The sequence below is a fragment of the Phytophthora sojae genome (assembly GCF_000149755.1).
Source record: "Phytophthora sojae unplaced genomic scaffold PHYSOscaffold_6, whole genome shotgun sequence".
NCBI classification, from domain to species: Eukaryota; Oomycota; class Peronosporomycetes; order Peronosporales; family Peronosporaceae; genus Phytophthora; species Phytophthora sojae.
This window is the reverse complement of record NW_009258120.1, coordinates 452945-472333: the sequence shown is the minus strand read 5'-3', so window position 1 is coordinate 472333 and position 19389 is coordinate 452945. Positions and strand designations below refer to the sequence as shown.

Here is a 19389-nt window from a genome sequence, read left to right as displayed (position 1 = left end):
TGTCACGGCAAGAATCGAGACGGGAAGCCAGAGAGAATGTCCACGCCAGAGCAGAACGATAACGGCTCTGTTCGTCAAGACGCACACTTACCGGTGAATAGATCATGCATAGGGCGTCTCCAGCGGTGGTTCAAACTATTGAAGCAACAATGGATGACTGCGCAAGTCGGACACAGGAGCATGTACTCCGTTGAGAGGCTACACGCTCTGGATAGCTATTGCCACAAGGCGTCTCGGCTTCGAGTTATCATGGTGTGCATACTTACTCCAGTTCCAGCCCTGTTGACGATGATAGTATACGAAATGATCCCACTCCAAGACCCAACTGCAGGCTGGAAGGCGAACTACGGTACTTGGTTGCGTTATGCGTTTCTTACCTTCATGATCGCGCTTGGTTTGACGTTCCAAGTGAAGGGCATGAGTCTGGGGATTTCTATCGCGCTGTGGCAATGTATCACGATCTCATCGCTCACTTCCGCGTGCTTCGTGGCGGTCTCACTACTGATTGCGAGCTCGTGGACATTTCCGATTCCTTTCAGTTTCCTGCTCACTCTTCCCCACTTCGTGTTCTTTTTAGTGTTTTGGACTTTCGTAATTGTCGGTCGGCAATGGATCACCACCACTACAACAAAGTTATCGCAAAAATTCCAGCGCTATGTGATGGTGGCAACTTTCCCGAGCTTCCTCGCGATGGCGTACATTGTGCTGATAGCTGCGTTCTCCACCCTGTCAGAATACGGACAAATCGCCACTGTCCTGCTGTTGCCATTCGTTAAATTATTTTTGAAGAATTTTATGGCGTGGGTGTCTGCACGTCTAGAAGAGGGGGTGGCAGGGATCGTCGTGTTTTCCGTGGAGTTAGCGCACGCGTTGTTCGTGACCACGTGCATGCAGTCTGCCAGGTCGTTGATTGCATCGGTCGTGATCATAAGTTTCGACGCGATGCACTCAATAGCTTCGATACGTACACTGAACAAAGATACCAAGACGGTGCAACAATTATTACATCGCTACAAGGGTCATTGGGACCAAAAGAGCAGGCAAATCGAATTGTGCCGACTGTGCTGCAGACTTGCCAAAATCCGGAGGTTTTAGCGTCCACAGCCGTCAAATTCTCCAACTTTCGCCTTCGTTCGCCGCTGGAACTGAAACTTTCTCCTTCGGTACGACTAAAGATCGATGAGATGGGCCGCTATGAACGAATTTTAGGTTTGGTGCGTAAGGCGACTAGAAGGGTGTCGCTACAAACATTTTGGGCAGATTTTCCGTCCGCTCGCTTCAAATTGCGCCCTTGAAGCATCCAAACCCAATCGGTTCGCCTAGAGAGATCAAGTCCGAACCACAAATGTCTGCACAACCTACCACTAATCTGAACGCTAAAAGCTCCAGTTTTATTGCCGCAATTGAGAAACAAGTGGAGCTGGTACGCGAAACAGCACAGACGATGTTTTCCTGCGAGTACCTAGTGCTGGTGGATGTGTGATCCCAGTTGTCTACGGACTGTACATGCAGATGCTGTATCGCTTCGGAGGCAACGCGCGTGAGTATTATCCTCAGACTCGAGACCTGACGCTGGAAAAGATGAACTCGGCAGTCGGGAACCTGGTCGTGTACGTGTGGTTGGAAGTATTGTTGCTTTTGCTACTGCATTTCGTTCTTCGCCGTCGCTTTGGCTTATCAATGCTTCGACAACTGGCGTTTATGCTGGAAACGGACGCATACCAAGTGCAGGGGAGGCTGTTCGTGTGGATTCCATACACGGTCCCTCTCACCCTTCGGCATTTCGGTACGCAGAGTATCGTTTGGTTATCCAATTCATTCCTGAAAATTAACAGCGAGTTTTGTTTTCATGCTACGAGCAGGAACAGATTTTAGTTTCCAATTCCAGTGGACGCAATGATGCGAGGCTTTATAACTGGTGTGACAGTGAGCTCGGGATCCGATTGAATGCGCTTCAACTCCAGTGCAGAATTACTTCAGTCCTGCCGACCTGGTGCCGCTTCACTTGCATGCGGTCGACCAGTCTTGGGTTACTACAGTCGTCGATTCTGCGTCTTTGCGTAGCAAAACGCAGTGCAGAACGATTTATAGACCATTGTGGTATTTAATAACAGCAACAACTTATTGCTGTTGCCAAATCTTCGAGCCCGTCATTGACGACCCACGACGGTATAAGTACCAGCCCCAACATGTACCAGCAAAATCGTGAAGATATGACTTTGTTCACTCCTTAACGTAAGCGTTTCCGGTGAAACTCACGAAATAAATGACACCGTAACTCACGTTTACGCCAAGACCAAACCATGTTCTCTGCTTGTGGGTAGTTTGGCTTTCAATAAGCTCGGGACGTAAAACCCAAATGGCAAGGCTTCGTACAACCTGGCGATACATGGACTCGCGCAGCAAGATGAAAAACGCCTATGAAATTTTAGAGAAGCGTCATGCCATTTGGCACTCAAAGCTATTCCTGACAGAGATATGGGATGCTGCAGACGAAATGCTGTTTCAACAGGCGAGGTAACCCATTTTTAAAGCCTGCTTTCTGCTAAACTATAGTACGCATCGCAAAAAAGTAATGCAACTTCCCATGAAATGAGTAAAGACCTGCAAAAAAAGAAGCCATGCCCAGCGAGCTGCGGCAACTACTATTAGCCGATCCTCCTCGAGTCTCGTCAACCTTGAGTACGATGTCAGCGCGATCGTTGCCTTCTCAGTCATCTGCCAGCCGTCCTCCGGTTGCTAAACACCCCCAAGCACTGTCCAAACGACCAAAGGCGATGGCTGTGCTCAAACGACAGACCTCAACCAGAAACCTGTACAAAATGGCGGAGAAAGCTGCGAACCATGACGCGATGATGAAGAAGTTCAACCTCCGCAAGATGTCCGACAGTTTGGGTCTCCCGTCCAAGTTCGGTCGCGCTAATGAAGTCGTCATTGACAAGGCCATCGGGGCTCCGTACCAACGCAATCGTCGGTTCTCGCTCCATCGTTCGATACGGTACATGACCAGCGTCAAGACAAGAAATAGCGTCTTTCGAGCTCTAACGTCCCCAATTACGCCAAGAAGCTGGGCTTCCACTGCTCACGGAGCTCTGATGCTTATCGCCTACCACTTTCAACTGCTGTACCTGCCATTCTTCGCTAGTTACTACCCGACTGGCTCCCAGGACACAGCAACAATTGTCATGATACTGGAAACAGTCTTCCTGTTGGATGTACTCCTCAACTTTAACACTGCGTACGTGGATCAAGGCAACCTGGTCACATCACGACGTAAAATTGCAGAGAGGTACATTCGATCATGGTTCGCACTCGACGCTTTCCTTGCCATTCCAGTCCAGATTTGTTATTACGCTGCCACTGGAGAGTATATCCACGATGCGGTTCGCGGGATCCAGATCGCGCTCATGGTGCTGCAACTACTGCGGGTGGCTGTGATTGAGAGGGGAGTGTTGCTGAATCGCGTTATGAGAGTCGCTAACCACTTTGTCGAGTGGCTGCGGTACTCCCGCTATTGTCATCTCCTGGGTATTGCGCAGCTTATGTGGCTCGTGCTGCTGATTGCACACTACATGGCGTGCTTCTGGCACGTTGTTTCCTGCACTCAAGACCGTCAGTCTCGAAGTGTGGGCGAACAGTACGTTGCGGACTACTACTACGCTGTGAGTCTAATTCAGGGTCAAGGGAACCTCATTGGCACGTACGAAGAGAATTTGTTCTCAAGTGTAGCCATTATCGTGGGTTCTGTCATCCTCGCGATAGTTTTCGGTAATGTTGCCATGCTCGTATCGAACTTCAACGCTAACAAAACCAACTACCACCGCAAGATGGAGGCCGTGTATGAAACGATGGAGAAGATGGACCTGCCCCTCCGACTCCGAGAGCGCGTGAACGAGTACTACAAGCACGCGTGGGTGGAGTACGAGGCGCTGGACGGGAATATCAACAAGTTTCAGCACGAATTGACTCACACGCTCGGGATTGAGATCGGACTCTACAAACACATGAACCTCGTGGTCATGGTCCCGTTCTGGAAGGACTGCACGCCCGACTTCCTCACGCAGATCGTGCTGAATCTGGACGTCCGCGTGTACATGCCAGACGACTATGTGGTTCGTCGAAGAGAGACCGGAAGCGAGATGATGATGATTAACCGTGGCTACTGCAAGCTGACCAAGCCGTCTGCAGTGTATGAGGATGATCAAGCTGGGATGGAGATGTATGAGTTTAGTGAGGATGAAGACGATAGCAGCGAGGATTTAAGCTCTGACGACGACGATGAGCAGGAGATATTCGAAGGTGGGATGTTCGGAGCCTCAATAAACTCCAGTCGGTTTACTGCGGATATAGGCGGCCAACCCAGTGACTTCACCGATGTACGCCGGTTTAGGAACGCTCATGGAAGACGACCGAGTTATCCGGAGGGAACCGAGGCGAAAAAATCGAGGAGATATCGACAGTATTTACACCCGGGGCAAGCTTTCGGAGAGATGAGTTTGCTCATGAACTACAAGCGAACAGCCAACATTCGAGCGATTACGTTTGTGGAGATGTGCGTGTTGAGTCGCAAGGTGTTCCAGAGTATTATTTCTCGGTACCCTGAAGATCGTCGACGCGTTCTCACTGCCATGTTGGAGAGCTGCATCGAAAAGAACGTGATTCCCTTCCCTTGGGAGAATATTATACAGATGGTGGCGGAGAAACGCCGACAGAGTGGCAAGAACGATTTTTCTCGTGGCACTGCGGTCGCAACCATGACTGCAGCAGAGGCCGCTCGTATATTGGTAGAGGCGATCGACATTAACGTGCCGGACGAGTCCATCAAGTACGGCTTCCAGAACTTTGATCAGGAATTTATTGAGGATTCGTCTCTTGATTCGCCTCTCTTGAGCCAAGGTGGCAGCCTTCGCTCTGGGAGGGGCCTCTCTAGCCGCACGTCGCGGACCGAAAGTGCCGACGATGCAACGTCCACGGATGACTTGGGATCCGAACCTTCGCCGAAAGCAGTAAAAGATAACCAGTCGGACCAATCGCTGCTTCAGCTGGTACAAACTATGGCGAAGAACATGGAGAAGCTCCAGCAAGACGTCAAGGCATTGAGAAATCGGGACGGCGGTCGATGTCCCAACTGCAACAGCGGTCGTCCGGAAGCTCGCACAAGTTCACGCGTAGCGTCAACGCCAATGCTCGACCAACGATACGTAGTTACGCCTTCAGACCCCCGAGTTGCATCATTCCAGAACCCCGTCATGAAAGAAGAGTATCAAGCCCAAGCACCTCGGAAGGCCTCGCTCGTCGCAATTCCTCGGTCTTCACCACCATCAAAAACTAGAGGCACCCACCGCAGCAACGACTACAAAGCTCCGATCACAATTCTCCGCCGGATCCGCAGCAACTCGAAAGACCCGGACGTGGTGGACCAACCGCCTCCTTCAAAGCGCGAGAAAACTTCGATAAGATCTGTGAGGTCTCCACGGACGGAGGTGGTTCCAATCTCAACGACGACTGAGTCCCCCACGCCCCAAGTGGACGTCGACCGGTACCCCGTGAACCTTTCCAGTCGCTCGAGAGCTGCACGGAACCAAACGCTGGCGGATTTGCTCTGGAAAAGGAGCAACACGAGCGGCGACATGCTCAAACACACGCAGGAGGAGCGCAACGCGGTCAGATTGAGGCGACAGATACGATCGCGTCGTAGTCTGCCCTCTGATGTGTCTCCAAAGCTCGAAGCCGAGGATCAAAGCCCTGGCGTGGAGCCTGGGGCAGCCTGGTTGCAGACCCATACAAACTTCCCGTCATGAGTTGAAGTTGTAGGAATGTATGGTTAGACCACCGAAATGGCTACATTTGCGACAACTCGTCTTTTCAGCCAATCCGAACGTTCCATGGAGCACAAGCGAAGCGTCAACATAATGCTTGTGCGTGCATAATTGAGATCTTCTTGCAGCAGTGTGCGGCTATTAGCAGGCCCCAGCTAACGTTAGCTTACATCCACCAAGAAGCACCACTCCAACGCTTCTAGATTGCTCAGCATTCAGAGAGCCTCCATTCATCCGTCGGCAGTGAAATCTAAACGCTCAAATCTACGGAAATCGGCAGCAAAGGCGGGCGGCGGCAGCATAGGCAAGCACCATACAAAGTCGCATATTCAACCGAGCTACGAGAGACACGCACTGCATTAACTCTTAAGCGCTCGCCACCACCGCAAAGTTCTCTCTTTGCGTATCAAACCATTAGTGAACTAACTCCACCACACACCACACACTCTACCCCCTACCAACCTACCCAAGTCATGTCGACGGCTGCGTACTCGAAGCGCTTCATCGGCGCGGCCTCGCTGCTGCTCTACGGATACGCGGCGTACCCCATCGCGGAGCCCACGAGCCCGCACTCGCTGCGTCTGGCTCAAGGTCTGGACGCCCACGAACTCGACCGCCAGGACCCGTTCGCAGTCAACGTGCGGAGAATCGCGGCCCGGGTCGGTGTCAAGAACCCGGAGCGGATCTCCATCCGTGTCGGGGAGGAATCTACCGGGGCCTCGATGGGCGCCAACCTCACTGTCGGTCAGCGTGGGGCGTGCATCGTTCTAACCATGGAACTCTACGACGCGTTCTACGCGCCCTCCCACATCCAGGACAAGTACGACCTCCCGAAGAGCGACGAGATCGACTTCGTATTGGCCCATGAGAGCGCGCACATCGCCAAGAACCACGCCATGCTCACAGGCGCCTTCCTGCCGGCGTCGCTGGTCGGCAGCTGCTTCGCCATACACAAGATCCCCAACAAACTGGTCGCTGCCGTTATCGGCGTGATGGGAGTCATTGGGGGCAACCTGTACCTGTCCTGGAGCTTGGAGCACGAGGCGGATCAAGTGGCGGCACAGAGCGGATTCGCGCGTGGAGGCATCCACTGCTTCCAGCGGAAACTGTCCCGCAACTGTCAGATGCGCTCGGCACTCAACACGTGGATGATCGACGAGAGGGGGAACTACCTGGGGGACACGACCCACCCGCTCTTGACGTCGCGGATTGAAAGGCTCAAGCTTTTGGCCACTGCGGAGCCTATTGAGCTCATGGTCACCGCCGATATTGACGACGCTGAAGAGAACGTGTACTGAGCTCGAAGGCAGAACAACTGTAACTTAATTATTGATAACATAGCCCCGTGGTGATCACTTAAACTCGTGCAAGTGTTCCTAAAGTTTCCTTCACATAGTGATTTTTGGCAACGCTTTCTATTCCTATAAAATGTTTGACGATTTTGGTTGATCGAAATGAGCATCAAGTTCGTCGATGGCCGCTCACTTAAAATTAGCTGTCCAGACTTTCAACTCTGCTCAACTCTGGTCGCCATGATGCACTCTGTTCCAGTGGAGCAAGTAGAGCGAGACGCGGTAGTCAAAGCGGGGCCCACTCATCCGTCAAAGACAGAGGAGGGGAGCGCATGTCGAGGGGGAGTTATCAAGTGGCTAAAGCACTCATGGAATCGACTTCAAATCGGACATCGCAGTACGTACTCGCTAGAGAGGATATACGCGCTTGATGACTACAGCCGAAGCGTGTCTCGAGCTCGGATGATTGCCGTGTGCGTACTCACTCCGCTACCCGCGCTCTTGCTGGTCGTGGCACTTGAGCTCATTCCGCTCCAAAACCCGACGGACGGATGGGAGAAAAACTACGGGGCTTGGCTGCGCTTTGGAGTCATCAGCTTCACAGTCGGCGTGGGGCTGACCGTCCAGATGAAGGGGATGTCGGTCGGTATCTCTGGAAACTAGTGGCGATCTCCTTGGCCACTTCCCTTTGCCACGTGTGCGTCACTGTGGCGTTCGCGAACTTCTGGGCGTACCCGGTTCCCTTCTCCTTCGTACTCACGATGCCTCCGTTCCTGTCTCTTCTCGTTCGATTGCCAATGCTCCGAACGTAAAAGGTCAACTCCAAGGGTTGATCCAAGTCGTCGTCTCACAGGGCAACATCGCGATCTTCTACACCGGACTAAGCGCCGCATTCGCGTCGCTATCCGACCACGCACAGATCGTCTTTGTGGCTCTATTGCCGCTCATTAGGTTGGTGTTCAAGAATGCCGTGGCCTCCGTCTCGTCATTTCTCGAAGAATATGTATCGGGGATCGTTGTGTTCTCAGCCGAGTTAGCCCACGCGTTGTTCGCAGCCACGTGCATGCAGACGGCGAGGTCACCACTCGCATCCGTCGTGATCATCAGCTTCGATGCGCTGTCGTCTATACTGTCGCTTCGTAGTATTTACCGAAGCACACAAACCGTTCAGAAATTGCTGGTCAACCGAGAGCAGCCGCAGCTCATCGCAGAGGTGAAACAGGCTTGCTAAAACCCGAAAGTGGCGTCGTGTGCGGCGTTTGCGACTTCAGGACTACGCGTCCGCTCTGCTCTCCATTGAAAGTGCGGCTGTCCGTGGACAGTCAGCGAGAACTGGCCAAAGTCGCTTCATTCAGTAAGGCCGAGAATCCAGCACGTAAGAGCTCGAGAAACCTCGTTCCACCAACGAATGGGAAGAGAAATACTGTTGGGCTCGGCAAATTTCAAGTTCCGTTTTACCAGCACCGAATTACTCCGGTTAATACGGCCAAGATGCAGACAACAATGTCGATTATTCCGGTTGCGTCTACGGCGCCATCATTATACGAAAGTGAAGATCAATTCACCACCACGAGTGCCACGATCGAGGATCAAATTGGTCTTTACGTGTGGCTGGAGGTGCTGTCACTGCTGGTGCTGTACCTCGTGATCCAGCGTCGATTTGGGTTCTCCATCCTTCATCAGTTGGCGTTTGTGTTGGAGACGCACGCGATGCAGGTACAGGGGCGGATGTTTGTGTGGACCGCGTTCATTCTCACGTTCACTCTGGAGCATTTTGGTGGGTATTCTACCGATTCTTGCAGTAAGTGAAGTACAAAATCTAACGTTGTTGGTGGTGTGTTTTGCAACAACCAGGATCAGACTTCACCTTTCAGCTCGAGTGGATGCGGAATAAAGACACCTAGCGAACATTTCGGCGAAATCTTACCGAGGAAATAAACCTACAAGCTCGACGTTGACACAGTTACTGGTTGCGTCAGTGTTGTTCTGCTTTGGCTAACTCTTAAATGACCCGTTCGATCTCGACAAACAAAAAATGCCCCCCCCCCCCAAACACACACACACTCGTTCTTCGATGGTCATGTACAGCTTTATCGGGTGTAATTCGAGGGGTACCATCGAAATACAGCAAGAGCAAACAAATTGGTGAAGCGCAAAGTGAAAATCACCCCCCGTAACTGATCCTTTAGCAAAATGACGACGCTCATGCATCATGCAGCAGCCACGTGGCCTTCTGTACAACACCGATACCGTACACTGCGCAAACAGCAATGTACGTTGCAGTCAGCTCTTGGATACGTGTACATAACTCGTTCAACAGGAGCATTTGCTTCAAGCTATGAATGCATGGAACGCCACCTCGCCGTGTTTGCTGTAGGTCCTGCTCTCGCTGGATAGATGCGGCCCGGTCGAGATTAGAGGCACAGGTTGGAACAAACAGCGTGGCCGGCTTGAAGATTTTGCGTACATTGAAGTACACGCACAGTTGTGTGTCTGCCCGAGATCAACTTGACCAACCCCGGACCAGTTTCAGTGTGTACAGTACAGTAATCTGCCCGAGTAAGGAACGCCTGATATATATAAAGACGCAGAATATATAAATTGATGTTAAGTTGAGTATACTTTTCCAATGTACTGATTTAGTTATTTCAAAATGAACTGAAGAGCAGCTTTACCTACGAGTCCGGAATGATTCCAACAGTGGCGTATGGTCGAAGCACTAACCTTTGACCAGGCATCCTCGCACCACAACAGCGCTGTCAACTGGTCGACCTCGTAGGGATTATCTAGCCCTTCACCTTGTCGAGGATGCCCACTTTCTCAGACCAAGTGAGACGGAGACGCTTGGACGGTGTGGACTTCATGGGTGGAGTGGGGGAGGAGGTGGGCTTGTGGGGCGAGGTGCAAAAGCAAAAGTGCGAGTCTACCACTACGGTACATGTAGTTTGAAGTCTAGTAAGATCGCTAAATGCGTGCCATTTTTCAAACGAGGGTGGAGAGCTGATGATTGGCACTGGATTTTTCACCTTAGTACCTCAGTACCTTGCAGTACCTTGCACATCCCCCTATCGCCACATCGACTGGAAAATAATATTAAATATGTGAGGCTATCAGTTGTACACCCGTTCCTTATTCGGGCAGAATTCTGTACACCCTAGCAGCAGTGCTTGTTGTAGAACGCAAGCTCGGAGACACTGTTGTATGTATGATACAGGCGTCGATCCACCCACCGTACGACCTCGCGGTTGGTCCGTGTCGACGATTCGTTTGCACCGTGGCATCCTCATTGCGATCGTGCAGGCCTGCTCAACAACACAATGCATTCGGGAAAGCAGGTCTGTTGCAGCATTTTGGGGGGATGCTCCGTGTCGACGCCGTTGACAAACGCCGGCTCTACAGCAGCGTTCCCGCGTTGATTTGCGAGGCGCCATACATCCCCTCTGTAATCGGAGCGATTATATCGGCAACACCTCCAGGTGTGGAGACTTCACTACTGTACGCTCTATTAATACAGGCAGCTTAGATGTGGAACGCAGAACTCCGAGGAAGTCTTCGTCATGTAGCGTTTCGATGGACGTTTGTCTTCGTTCGCGCCCTCGAGCTTGAACACGGCGGAGCTCTGCGGCCGAAGCAGCGAGCCGGACGACGGCCAGCGCAGAGAACCGCTTGGGGACAGGTGTGGGGACCGAATTTTCGTGTGGAACTCGTGGAAGTGTCCCCAACGCCCGGGTTATGGAGGTTTTGCCGGTTCTGCACCGCTTTAACAAGGATTTGGTGGGAGCAATTGCGCTCCGAATGTTTAGATTAGATGCGGACGACCGGGACGAATGCTCAAAAATGTTGAGCCAAAATCGGATCCCAATTGTCGTGGATCCCGAGCCTTTGATCCCAGTTGGCGGCCCATCCTTCAGTCTCGATTAACGCTGTTTCAGACAAAAGCATCCCGTTGCATGTGATGAGGCAGCCACATGCCGCCGGCCGAAGCATCTCGAAGTCGTCAAGGTGATGCTACAGTTGTGAACTGAATTATCGAGCCCCATGGAGGTCTTGGAGGCCTTAAGGTAAACAAACACCTTGCGGTCGGCCACTTCAAGGCCACCGTGGTGAAGAACTGGAAGCACAACGAGAACTATACAGTTCGCGCTTTTCCTCATCCCAGCAGACTGTTTATGTGGAGTCTGCAGTCTAGAAAGTCCACGGTTCTCCATTCACCACGAAAACTTGCCCAAAAAGCCACAATCCGGCATTCTGGAGATGTGAGGCATTGCTGCACATTGGAATTGTACGCTGTACACTGTACGTAGGGATAAGACAAGAGAGCTGGAGGATCTTGGCTTGCCAACCAGCGACGAGATCTCTTCACACGTGGATCGTTTTGGGGCCTCTTCAAGCTGCTGCAGTTTAACTTCGACGTTGTAGGCAGAATCAGAACCGGATCTCCTCGCCGAAATTAAAGGATGGGATTGGGAGCGATTGTGAACTTTTCTTGGGGACATTTGTGCACGTCGAAGTAACCTGAAAAATATTACGCAAAGGGGGCACTCAGTCCTGAACAGCCAGCCATGCAGGCCCAGGACGCGTTGCCTTACCGGAAACAGCTTGTGTAAAATGGCGATGGGCACAACGTGTCTTTGAGCTGTCCGATCATGCCGGTGCAGGGGCCGACAAGGCACCGGCACACCCAAACCAAACCAAATCAAACCAAACCAAGAGCTCATTAGCCAATTTGCCTTGTCGGTGAACAACCAACTAACCACATCGACCATGGCTCCCCAACCGTCGACTGCGCTCTTCACGCTCGAAGATTCCAAGGCCGCCTTCAACATCTTCTGCTGCGTCTGCGGTATCGGCTCGCTGGGCATGCCTTCCAACTACGCGCGCGCCGGCTGGACGTTCGCGACCATCGCGCTGCTCTTCATGGCGTTCGCCAACATCTACTCGTCTGTGTTGCTGTCCAAGGTAATGATGGCGGCCCCCGCTGCGGTCAAGACGTACACTGACCTGGGTGAATGGGTCGGCGGCCGGGTTGGTCGCTGGGCGGTGACGATCTCGCAGATGGGCGTGTGCCTGCTGCTGCCCTGCGCGTTCCTCGTCCTGGGCGGTTCGCTGCTCGACGTGCTGTTCCCGGACAGCTTCAGCCAGTCCGTGTGGATCATGTTCATGGCGCTCATGGTCGTGCCGGTCGCTCTGATTCCGACCATGAAGGAGAGCGGTGGCATGGCCCTGGCCGGTTGCCTGGGCACGATTGTGGCGGACGTCATCGGCATCTCCATCCTCATCTGGGAGGAGCGCGGACACCCGTCGCCGCCGCTTGCTGACGTCACCCCGCACCAGGTCATCACCACGTTCGGTAACCTCTCGCTCGCGTACGCCGCTGCGACGGTGATCCCCGACCTGCAGCGCCAGCACTCGCAGCCCGAGCGCATGCCCCGTGTCATCATGGTCAGTTTGGGCATTGCGTCGGCCTTCTTCATCGCTGTGGCTATTGCCGGCTACGCTGTGGGCGGCTGCCAGATGTCGGGCAACCTGCTCTTCTCGGTCGCCAATACCTCGGACCCGTTCGCCACCACCACTCTTGGTTTCGTGGCCGACCGCGGCGCCGTCATCATGGCCTACCTGTTCATGCAGCTGCACCTGTCGATGGCCTTCTCGACGTTCCTGCACCCGGCCTTCTACCTCTTCGAGCGCGTGATCCTCGGCATGCACAAGACGGACCCCATCACCAACGACGGCGAGATCGAGATCGAGGAGAAGATGTCGTCGTACATGCGCTCGTCGACGCCCGCCGACCTCGAGAGCAACAACCGCCTCACCCGCGCGTCGGTTGCCGCCCACCACCACGACGAGGACGACCTGTCCGAGTACACGGGCGGCGCCAACGTGCTCCGCTACATCGGCCTGCGCATCTCCATCATCGTGATCCTCGTGGTGCTCTCCATCCTGCTGCGCGACCACTTCCTCGACCTCAGCGACTTCACGGGCGCCACGGCCATCACCATGTCGAGTCTCATCCTGCCGATCATCTTCTACCTCATGGTCTTCTGGACCAAGGTCCCTGCCTGGGAGAAGCTGCTCTGCGTCGCCGTCGCCGTCATTTGCACCGTCTGCGGCATCTACGTCATGATCTACGCCGGCAAGAACCTCTTCAACCCGGACGACGACGACACCACGTTCCCCTACTGCACGCCCGAGTTCCAGGAGGAGCCGTACTACGTCCGGAACAGCACAGACTAGACGAGAAAATGTGTTGATGGATGTGTAGATTTCATAAAAAACAAAGACTGCTGCGATGAATGCTATCAAAGTACGGATGTCCCGTCAGTATTGCCTTGGTACACTTTGCTAGGGATGTTTAGCAGTGCATGCTTCGATTTACCAAGGCAGCACCGTTTCGTTGTAGTCCATCATTTTACCAGTGTCTTCCATCGTCGCCTGGTCGATCACGTTCGCGACAACTTGAGCGCTTCCGCTTCGTAGCTGCTCAGGGGCATATTGGTGTACACCATGCCCGGGTCGAGCAGAATCGCGCTGATGTTGTCACGCTTGAGCTCGTCAGCCATAACATGGTTGACCATGTGCAGTGCAGTCTTCGATGTGCAGTAGGGATACGGGCCGCCACCACTTTCAATATTGGCGTAAATCGTGGACATTTGCACGACAAAGGCGGGTTTGTTGCCAGCCTTTGCCGCAAGCTTCAGGTTCGGCAGCAACGCGCGCGTGACCAAAAGAGGCCCAACCGCGTGCACCTCGAACTCCTTCACCATGTCGCTCTTTACAGTTGAAGCCATGGTGTTTCCTCCTGTGAAGGTGCCTGCGTTGTTGATGAGCAAGTCGATGGGGGTGTCCTTGAGTTGCTCGGCGGCCTGGAGTACTGTGGATTCGTCTTGAACGTCAAGGAGTGACGTCTTAAATGGCGATAATGCTCTCAGCTAACCCGCGGAATACGGAGGCATAACTGTTGTCAGCATCAATGCGTATGCACAACAATACTGAGAGAGTTTTCGGACGGACGTGCTCGGAGTTGCTGCCCTTTCGTGTCGTTGCGATGACGTTCCAGCCGGCGATCGTGTAGTGTTTCGCGAAAGCGAGTCCGAGTCCGCGGTTGCTCCCTGTGATGAGTACGGTCTTGTTGGCCATGATTGCTGGGCTTGGTTGGCGGTCGACGGAATGACTCTGTGGTCGGCTCTCCACTTTTGCGAATAGGTCAACTGCTACGATTATGAATTTCCTAGACATGCATAAACTCCGTAGGTCTAATGTTATGCTGAGGTCTTGATGATGTGCCACTGCGGTCAGAGTTTGTAGTTCATCACAGTGACTGCATCGCATTTCTTGAATGAATATTTCTTACATTTTTTTGTTAGTAGCTTGGAACCTACAACCCGAACTGAGGAGTTTTGAAGCAACTCAAGATCCAAAATCTACGAAGCGAAGCATCTTCACCACGGGATCTCGTGCCCCTCAAAGTGGAAAAACTTGCCGGTGTCATTCAGCTTCGACTTCTCGATGATACGCGCCATGGCGGCCACGACTCGATCCGCCTCGCGTTCGTAGCTGCTGCGCGGCAGGTTTGTGGCGACTAGCCTGGGTCCAGCAGAATTGCAGCGATGTGGTGGCGCTTCATCTCGTCAGCCATGCGGTGGTTGATCATGTGCAGGGCCGCCTTTGACGCCGCGTAGGCGTACGGACCGCTGCCAGTCTCGATGCTGGCCCAGACCGACGGCAAATGCGCCACCAGAGCCCCGTTCTTGCCATTCCACTTCGCCCCCAACTTCAGGTTTGGCAGCAATGAACGCGTCACTTGGAACGGACCTACGGCGTGAACTTCAAACTCCGTCATGAGCGCGTCCTTGGTGGTCGACGTCATGTTCCCACTGCCGGTAAACGTGCCAGCGTTGTTGATGACAAGATCGATCAGCATCTCCTCGAGCTCTTGGGCCATCTGAAGCACCGACGACTCATCTCGCACGTCCAAGGAAATGATCTTGAAGGGCGACAGCGCCGTCAACTTGGTCACATACCAAAACAAACGTCAAGGAAAATCGCGCGGAATATATCTTAAGGAGCTACGTAAGTGAATGTGCGCACCTCGTCAAGGTTGGCTCCTTTGCGAGTTGTCGCAATGACGTCCCACCCCGCTTTGGCGTAGTACTTTGCGAACGAGAGCCCCAGACCTCGGTTACTGCCGGTGATCAAGACGGTCTTGTTTGGCATGGCTCCAACGGCAAACGTAGTGAAGTGTACGAAGAGCGAAGCTTCATTGAGAATGACCCCGACGGCACTAGTTTTACCGCTAACCTGACCGCTCCCTTAAAAAAACTCACGACTGCATAATCTTCCTCTGCAGGAACGAAAAGTGGTTACGAACTCAAAAGAAATGCAAGTCTATCCAACGAAGGCGTTGCATTCATATCTCCGACCTGTCAGCAACATTTGACTGACGATCACAGCTACCCTGCAGCCAACCTGCTCTCTCTCTTTACTGGATGAAGGTCTCGTACTTGGCCGGGTTCCAGTCCGGGAAGTACTTGGCCGCCGTGGCCGCCACCTCCTCCTGCGTGCCCACGGCGCCGCGGCCGTCCTCGAAGATGGTCGTGAGGAAGGCCATGAAGTCCGTGTCGAACTTCTTCTTGTTCTCCTCGAAGTCGACGTAGCGCACCTCGATCTTCTTGTTGAGCTTCTTCTCGGCGAGGGCGCGGATCTGCATGGGCGAGAGGCGGTCGGCCTCGAAGCGGAAGCGCGCGCCCGCCAGCTCCGACTTGGGCGTCGTCGACAGCACGTGCGCCGCGAAGCGAGCCAAGTCCCTGCGCGCCGTGATGCTGAAGGGCGTCTCGCCCTTGCGGACCACCGTCATGTAGCCCTCGGCGTAGTGGTAGCCGAAGTACATGGCCAGGAACTCGGCGAAGACGCCCGAGTTGAAGGTGGCGAAGGGCAGGTCGTGCTGCTTGAGCGCGTCCTGTACCTCCTTCTTGACGGCGTTAGGGCCCTCGGCCACGGGCACGCCGTACTCGGTGGGCACGAAGAGCTACACGCCGGCCTCCTTGGCCGCGGGCACGATGGCCTTCTGCACGTGCATCTGGAAGCCCGACAGGGCGCTCACGGCCACCTCGCTGCCGCCCAGCGCGCGCTTGATGGACTCGTGGTCGTCGTACGAGACCTGGAGGAGCGTGGCGCCGCGGGCCTTGAACGCCTGCAGCTCCGGCTTGGACTCGTCGCGCGTGAGGATGGAGACGAGACGGTGTCGCCCTTGTTGAGCAGCTCGTCCACGATGTCGCCGCCGACGCCGCCGGCTCCGATGATGGCGAACTTGGTGTAGACCGACATGACTGGGTAGTTGAGTTGGTTGCGTGTGCTGGACTTGTGTCGTGCGAGGAGTTTTGAGGAATGGACGCTGAAAGATATTTTGCAACGGGCCGCTTGCATCTTTGATTAATCTCTTGTAAGTTTCCAGGACCATGGCGTTATGCGGCAGATAGGATTGATTAGAGAATCAAAGGGTACTAGTAATCGCCAACCGATTGCGGTGAGGACGATCTAATCATCCACATGGATATCCAAGATATCATATTTATCACTACTGACCTTGATTTCGTCGTAATTTATCGCTAGTGACCTTGAATTCAAATATTGACTAATCAAGAGAGAACCAGAGCTGCGATCAAGATTTGACCACATAAGCAGCTGATTTCGTCGTACTTTATCGCTAGTGCAGGGGCTAATGTTAACTTGGTATTGATGATTTTTTTGAATATAATATTGATAATGTTCGGTATAAATATTATATTAGGTAGACAACCCCGATATCAATCCGATATTTCATTTATCATTTCAAATCTCACCGAATATCAAATATTTTATATGATATTTCCAGAAGACCTCCGCCTCTTGCCTCTAAGGAGTGTGCTTCCTCCGGTAGGAGTTCTCTCAGCATGGCAATGAACATCACCTAGAGCTTGTGCTAGCAGTCGTGTAAGATATTTTGTTAGCTCGACCCCACGTAAAAATATTACCCACGAATCTCATATTTGAGTTGGATGCACTCGATATCTAAACGTGCACGCTGACATGTATTATTGCTTCCAAGTTGAAGCACAATATTACTGAAGTAAGAAATGCTTTGGGATAATGTGCAGAGTTGATATTCGACAACTGTTATGGGTCTCGAGATAGTTGCACCCAGTTTACGACTTGATCTTTCGTAAGATGTTAATATATTCATTGGAAGTGGACCAGTAGGTACTGCCCAGTACGCACTATCTCATATTGGCTCATATTATTATAGGAACTCGGATAATTGCAGATCTAACTACAACTGACAAACGGCTTCCTCAGCCCCGCGAGAAGAGCAATAGAAGTCGGCGGGACGCACTTAAAAGATGAGTAAGATAAGTAGAGTCGCAGACAGCGGACGTAACCCATTATGTCCAATCTCCCTGTGGGTCCCTAGTGCACATGCTGGGTTTGTGATAATCGGTATGAAAACAACCGCACGTCCTGCTCCGATATCAGATACTGCAGTGGGAGATATCATCTAATATATTAGGGAATCTTATGCACCGCAAGGTCCCGATTCGCAGACCTATTCGTCGTGACTTTCTCTACGAAAATAGTTAAATATATGACGCAGGCTATAAGCCTCGTGAATATACTCTAAGTACCTAAACGTACTTAGGCTCTGGGCTAAATTGAATACTTACACAAATCGCAATGTCCTTTTTGCAAAATCATAAATCACTCAGCTAGATGCTTAGCTGAAAAACATTGATCTTACGAGCTACTGTTCCCTTTTCTTGTCCTTACTAATTTCACACCTTAGCCTGGTGCTGGGTTAAGGCGGCGATATCGGTGTGATCTCGGTCATATTTTTACGATACCGCATCAAGCCCACGGCTCCAGCGGTTGATACTGATAATTGCGGGGGTGAAGTTGCTAGGATGACAACGACTTATAAGTCACTACATATTATTTTTTAAAAAAAAGAGTGGCTGCAGCGCGGCGGCGAAGAAACCCACCGCGCGCCACAGCGGCGAGTGTCGAGCTCCGATGACCTCGTTGCGGTCGACGAACAGCCGGTTCTGCACCTCCTACAGGAAATGTCCCGGCAGCGACATATTCTCCCGTTCGCATTGGTGAAGAAGCCGCCAGCCTGGGCACCAGGCTCCCAATGGGCAATTACATCTGTATCTGAATCCTGGACCGGGTAGCGCCAGCTGTATCCAAATCCAAATAAATACCCGGTCTGAGTAATCAGATACCTTGGTTACCATGTGCTCGTTAATACGTTGTTCTAATACTTGTTAGTATTGCAATGGTTCAAACGTACCAAATACTGGTAGCTTTAGCATTTGCTCCATAGTTAGCTATCATCATGCTTGAGTACACAAAGAATGTGACGCTGCGTCAATGGTTTGCCGGATCAACCTAATATCAACCTGATATTCATAATGACGCTAACAAAATGGAGCTAACGATTGGCCAAAAATACTAGATAACGTCATCATTTCGTACTTAATGAGATCTTAATATATCATATAATATAGTAATATTAATATTGCTACTTTTCCCGAGGCATCAAAATATCACATAATATTTTACATATCAAAACCGAAGGTGCTCGATATTATATCAATATCAATATTACCCATTTTCGAGTTAACATTAGCCCCTGCGCTAGTGACCTTGAATTCAAATATTGACTAATCAAGAGAGAACCAGAGCTGCGATCAATATTTGACCACATAGGTAATCAGCTATTCTACCATGTTGCACTGTGAGCTTCTACCACATTACACAGCGAGCTACTACCTGCCATGCTGCACCGTGAGTTGCTACCAAGTTACACTACAAGTTGCCTACCAGGATGCATGTGAGCTCCCTACCATGTTGCACTACCATGTTGCAACATGAGTGCTCTACTGTGTTGCGCTGTGAGCTGTCTAGCATTTTACACTGCAAGTTGCCTACCATGTTATACTATGATCCGCCTACCATATTACAGTTCGAGCTACCGTTTACATTGCACACCATGTTAGGCCTGTGGCATCGAGCGTCAGTTATCTCTAGCCTTGACCAAGACTCCAGCCCTGATCAACGAGAATGAGCCTCACTTGATATATATTGGGCTTTTTTGCCTGGGCGGGTAGCCGAAGGCCCTTAACGCTCGCCTCCTTGCTTATAGCGCGTCTCCACTGTGTCTGCTAGTAGGTTACAACGACTACAAAGAGCCCGAGCTCGTGTATAAAACTCGCCTCGTTATGAAAAGACCCGCGCCAAAGTGT

General features: G+C 52.2%; 10 protein-coding genes across 10 annotated transcripts; 6 read left to right on the top strand and 4 right to left on the bottom strand.

Annotated features, from left to right (window-relative positions):
• Nucleotides 1–150: 150 nt before the first annotated feature.
• Nucleotides 151–954, top strand: PHYSODRAFT_410888 (hypothetical protein; the record flags this gene model as incomplete). The annotated part of the gene is made up of 1 exon (XM_009532034.1): nucleotides 151–954. A coding segment is annotated over one exon (804 nt), but the record flags the coding sequence as incomplete, so codon positions are not given.
• Nucleotides 955–1479: 525 nt separating this feature from the next.
• On the top strand, nucleotides 1480–1900 carry PHYSODRAFT_513327 (hypothetical protein; the record flags this gene model as incomplete). The annotated part of the gene is made up of 2 exons (XM_009532033.1): nucleotides 1480–1786; nucleotides 1860–1900. Coding segments are annotated over 2 exons (348 nt in total), but the record flags the coding sequence as incomplete, so codon positions are not given.
• Nucleotides 1901–3467: 1567 nt separating this feature from the next.
• Nucleotides 3468–4649, top strand: PHYSODRAFT_512170 (hypothetical protein; the record flags this gene model as incomplete). Its single annotated transcript, XM_009532032.1, has 2 exons — nucleotides 3468–4189; nucleotides 4250–4649. Coding segments are annotated over 2 exons (1122 nt in total), but the record flags the coding sequence as incomplete, so codon positions are not given.
• A 1636-nt stretch (nucleotides 4650–6285) lies between these two features.
• On the top strand, nucleotides 6286–7117 carry PHYSODRAFT_561789 (hypothetical protein; the record flags this gene model as incomplete). The annotated part of the gene is made up of 1 exon (XM_009532031.1): nucleotides 6286–7117. Exon 1 carries the CDS (start codon nucleotides 6293–6295, stop codon nucleotides 7115–7117), a length of 825 nt encoding a protein of 274 aa, XP_009530326.1. The 5' UTR covers nucleotides 6286–6292.
• Nucleotides 7118–7573: 456 nt separating this feature from the next.
• On the top strand, nucleotides 7574–9015 carry PHYSODRAFT_334736 (hypothetical protein; the record flags this gene model as incomplete). The annotated part of the gene is made up of 4 exons (XM_009532030.1): nucleotides 7574–7753; nucleotides 7965–8324; nucleotides 8729–8888; nucleotides 8966–9015. The coding sequence occupies 4 exons, from the start codon at nucleotides 7574–7576 to the stop codon at nucleotides 9013–9015; spliced, it is 750 nt and encodes a 249-aa protein (XP_009530325.1).
• Nucleotides 9016–9754: 739 nt separating this feature from the next.
• PHYSODRAFT_513667 (hypothetical protein) lies at nucleotides 9755–9916 on the bottom strand (the record flags this gene model as incomplete). The annotated part of the gene is made up of 1 exon (XM_009532029.1): nucleotides 9755–9916. A coding segment is annotated over one exon (162 nt), but the record flags the coding sequence as incomplete, so codon positions are not given.
• A 1959-nt stretch (nucleotides 9917–11875) lies between these two features.
• Nucleotides 11876–13345, top strand: PHYSODRAFT_257226 (hypothetical protein; the record flags this gene model as incomplete). Its single annotated transcript, XM_009532028.1, has 1 exon — nucleotides 11876–13345. One exon carries the CDS (start codon nucleotides 11876–11878, stop codon nucleotides 13343–13345), a length of 1470 nt encoding a protein of 489 aa, XP_009530323.1.
• Nucleotides 13346–13605: 260 nt separating this feature from the next.
• On the bottom strand, nucleotides 13606–14248 carry PHYSODRAFT_403180 (hypothetical protein; the record flags this gene model as incomplete). Its single annotated transcript, XM_009532027.1, has 2 exons — nucleotides 13606–14040; nucleotides 14123–14248. Coding segments are annotated over 2 exons (561 nt in total), but the record flags the coding sequence as incomplete, so codon positions are not given.
• Nucleotides 14249–14550: 302 nt separating this feature from the next.
• Nucleotides 14551–15325, bottom strand: PHYSODRAFT_334733 (hypothetical protein; the record flags this gene model as incomplete). The annotated part of the gene is made up of 3 exons (XM_009532026.1): nucleotides 14551–14665; nucleotides 14692–15119; nucleotides 15200–15325. 3 exons carry the CDS (start codon nucleotides 15323–15325, stop codon nucleotides 14551–14553), a joined length of 669 nt encoding a protein of 222 aa, XP_009530321.1.
• A 265-nt stretch (nucleotides 15326–15590) lies between these two features.
• Nucleotides 15591–16435, bottom strand: PHYSODRAFT_316418 (hypothetical protein; the record flags this gene model as incomplete). Its single annotated transcript, XM_009532025.1, has 3 exons — nucleotides 15591–16118; nucleotides 16143–16319; nucleotides 16349–16435. 3 exons carry the CDS (start codon nucleotides 16433–16435, stop codon nucleotides 15591–15593), a joined length of 792 nt encoding a protein of 263 aa, XP_009530320.1.
• Between the last annotated feature and the right edge of the window lie 2954 nt (nucleotides 16436–19389).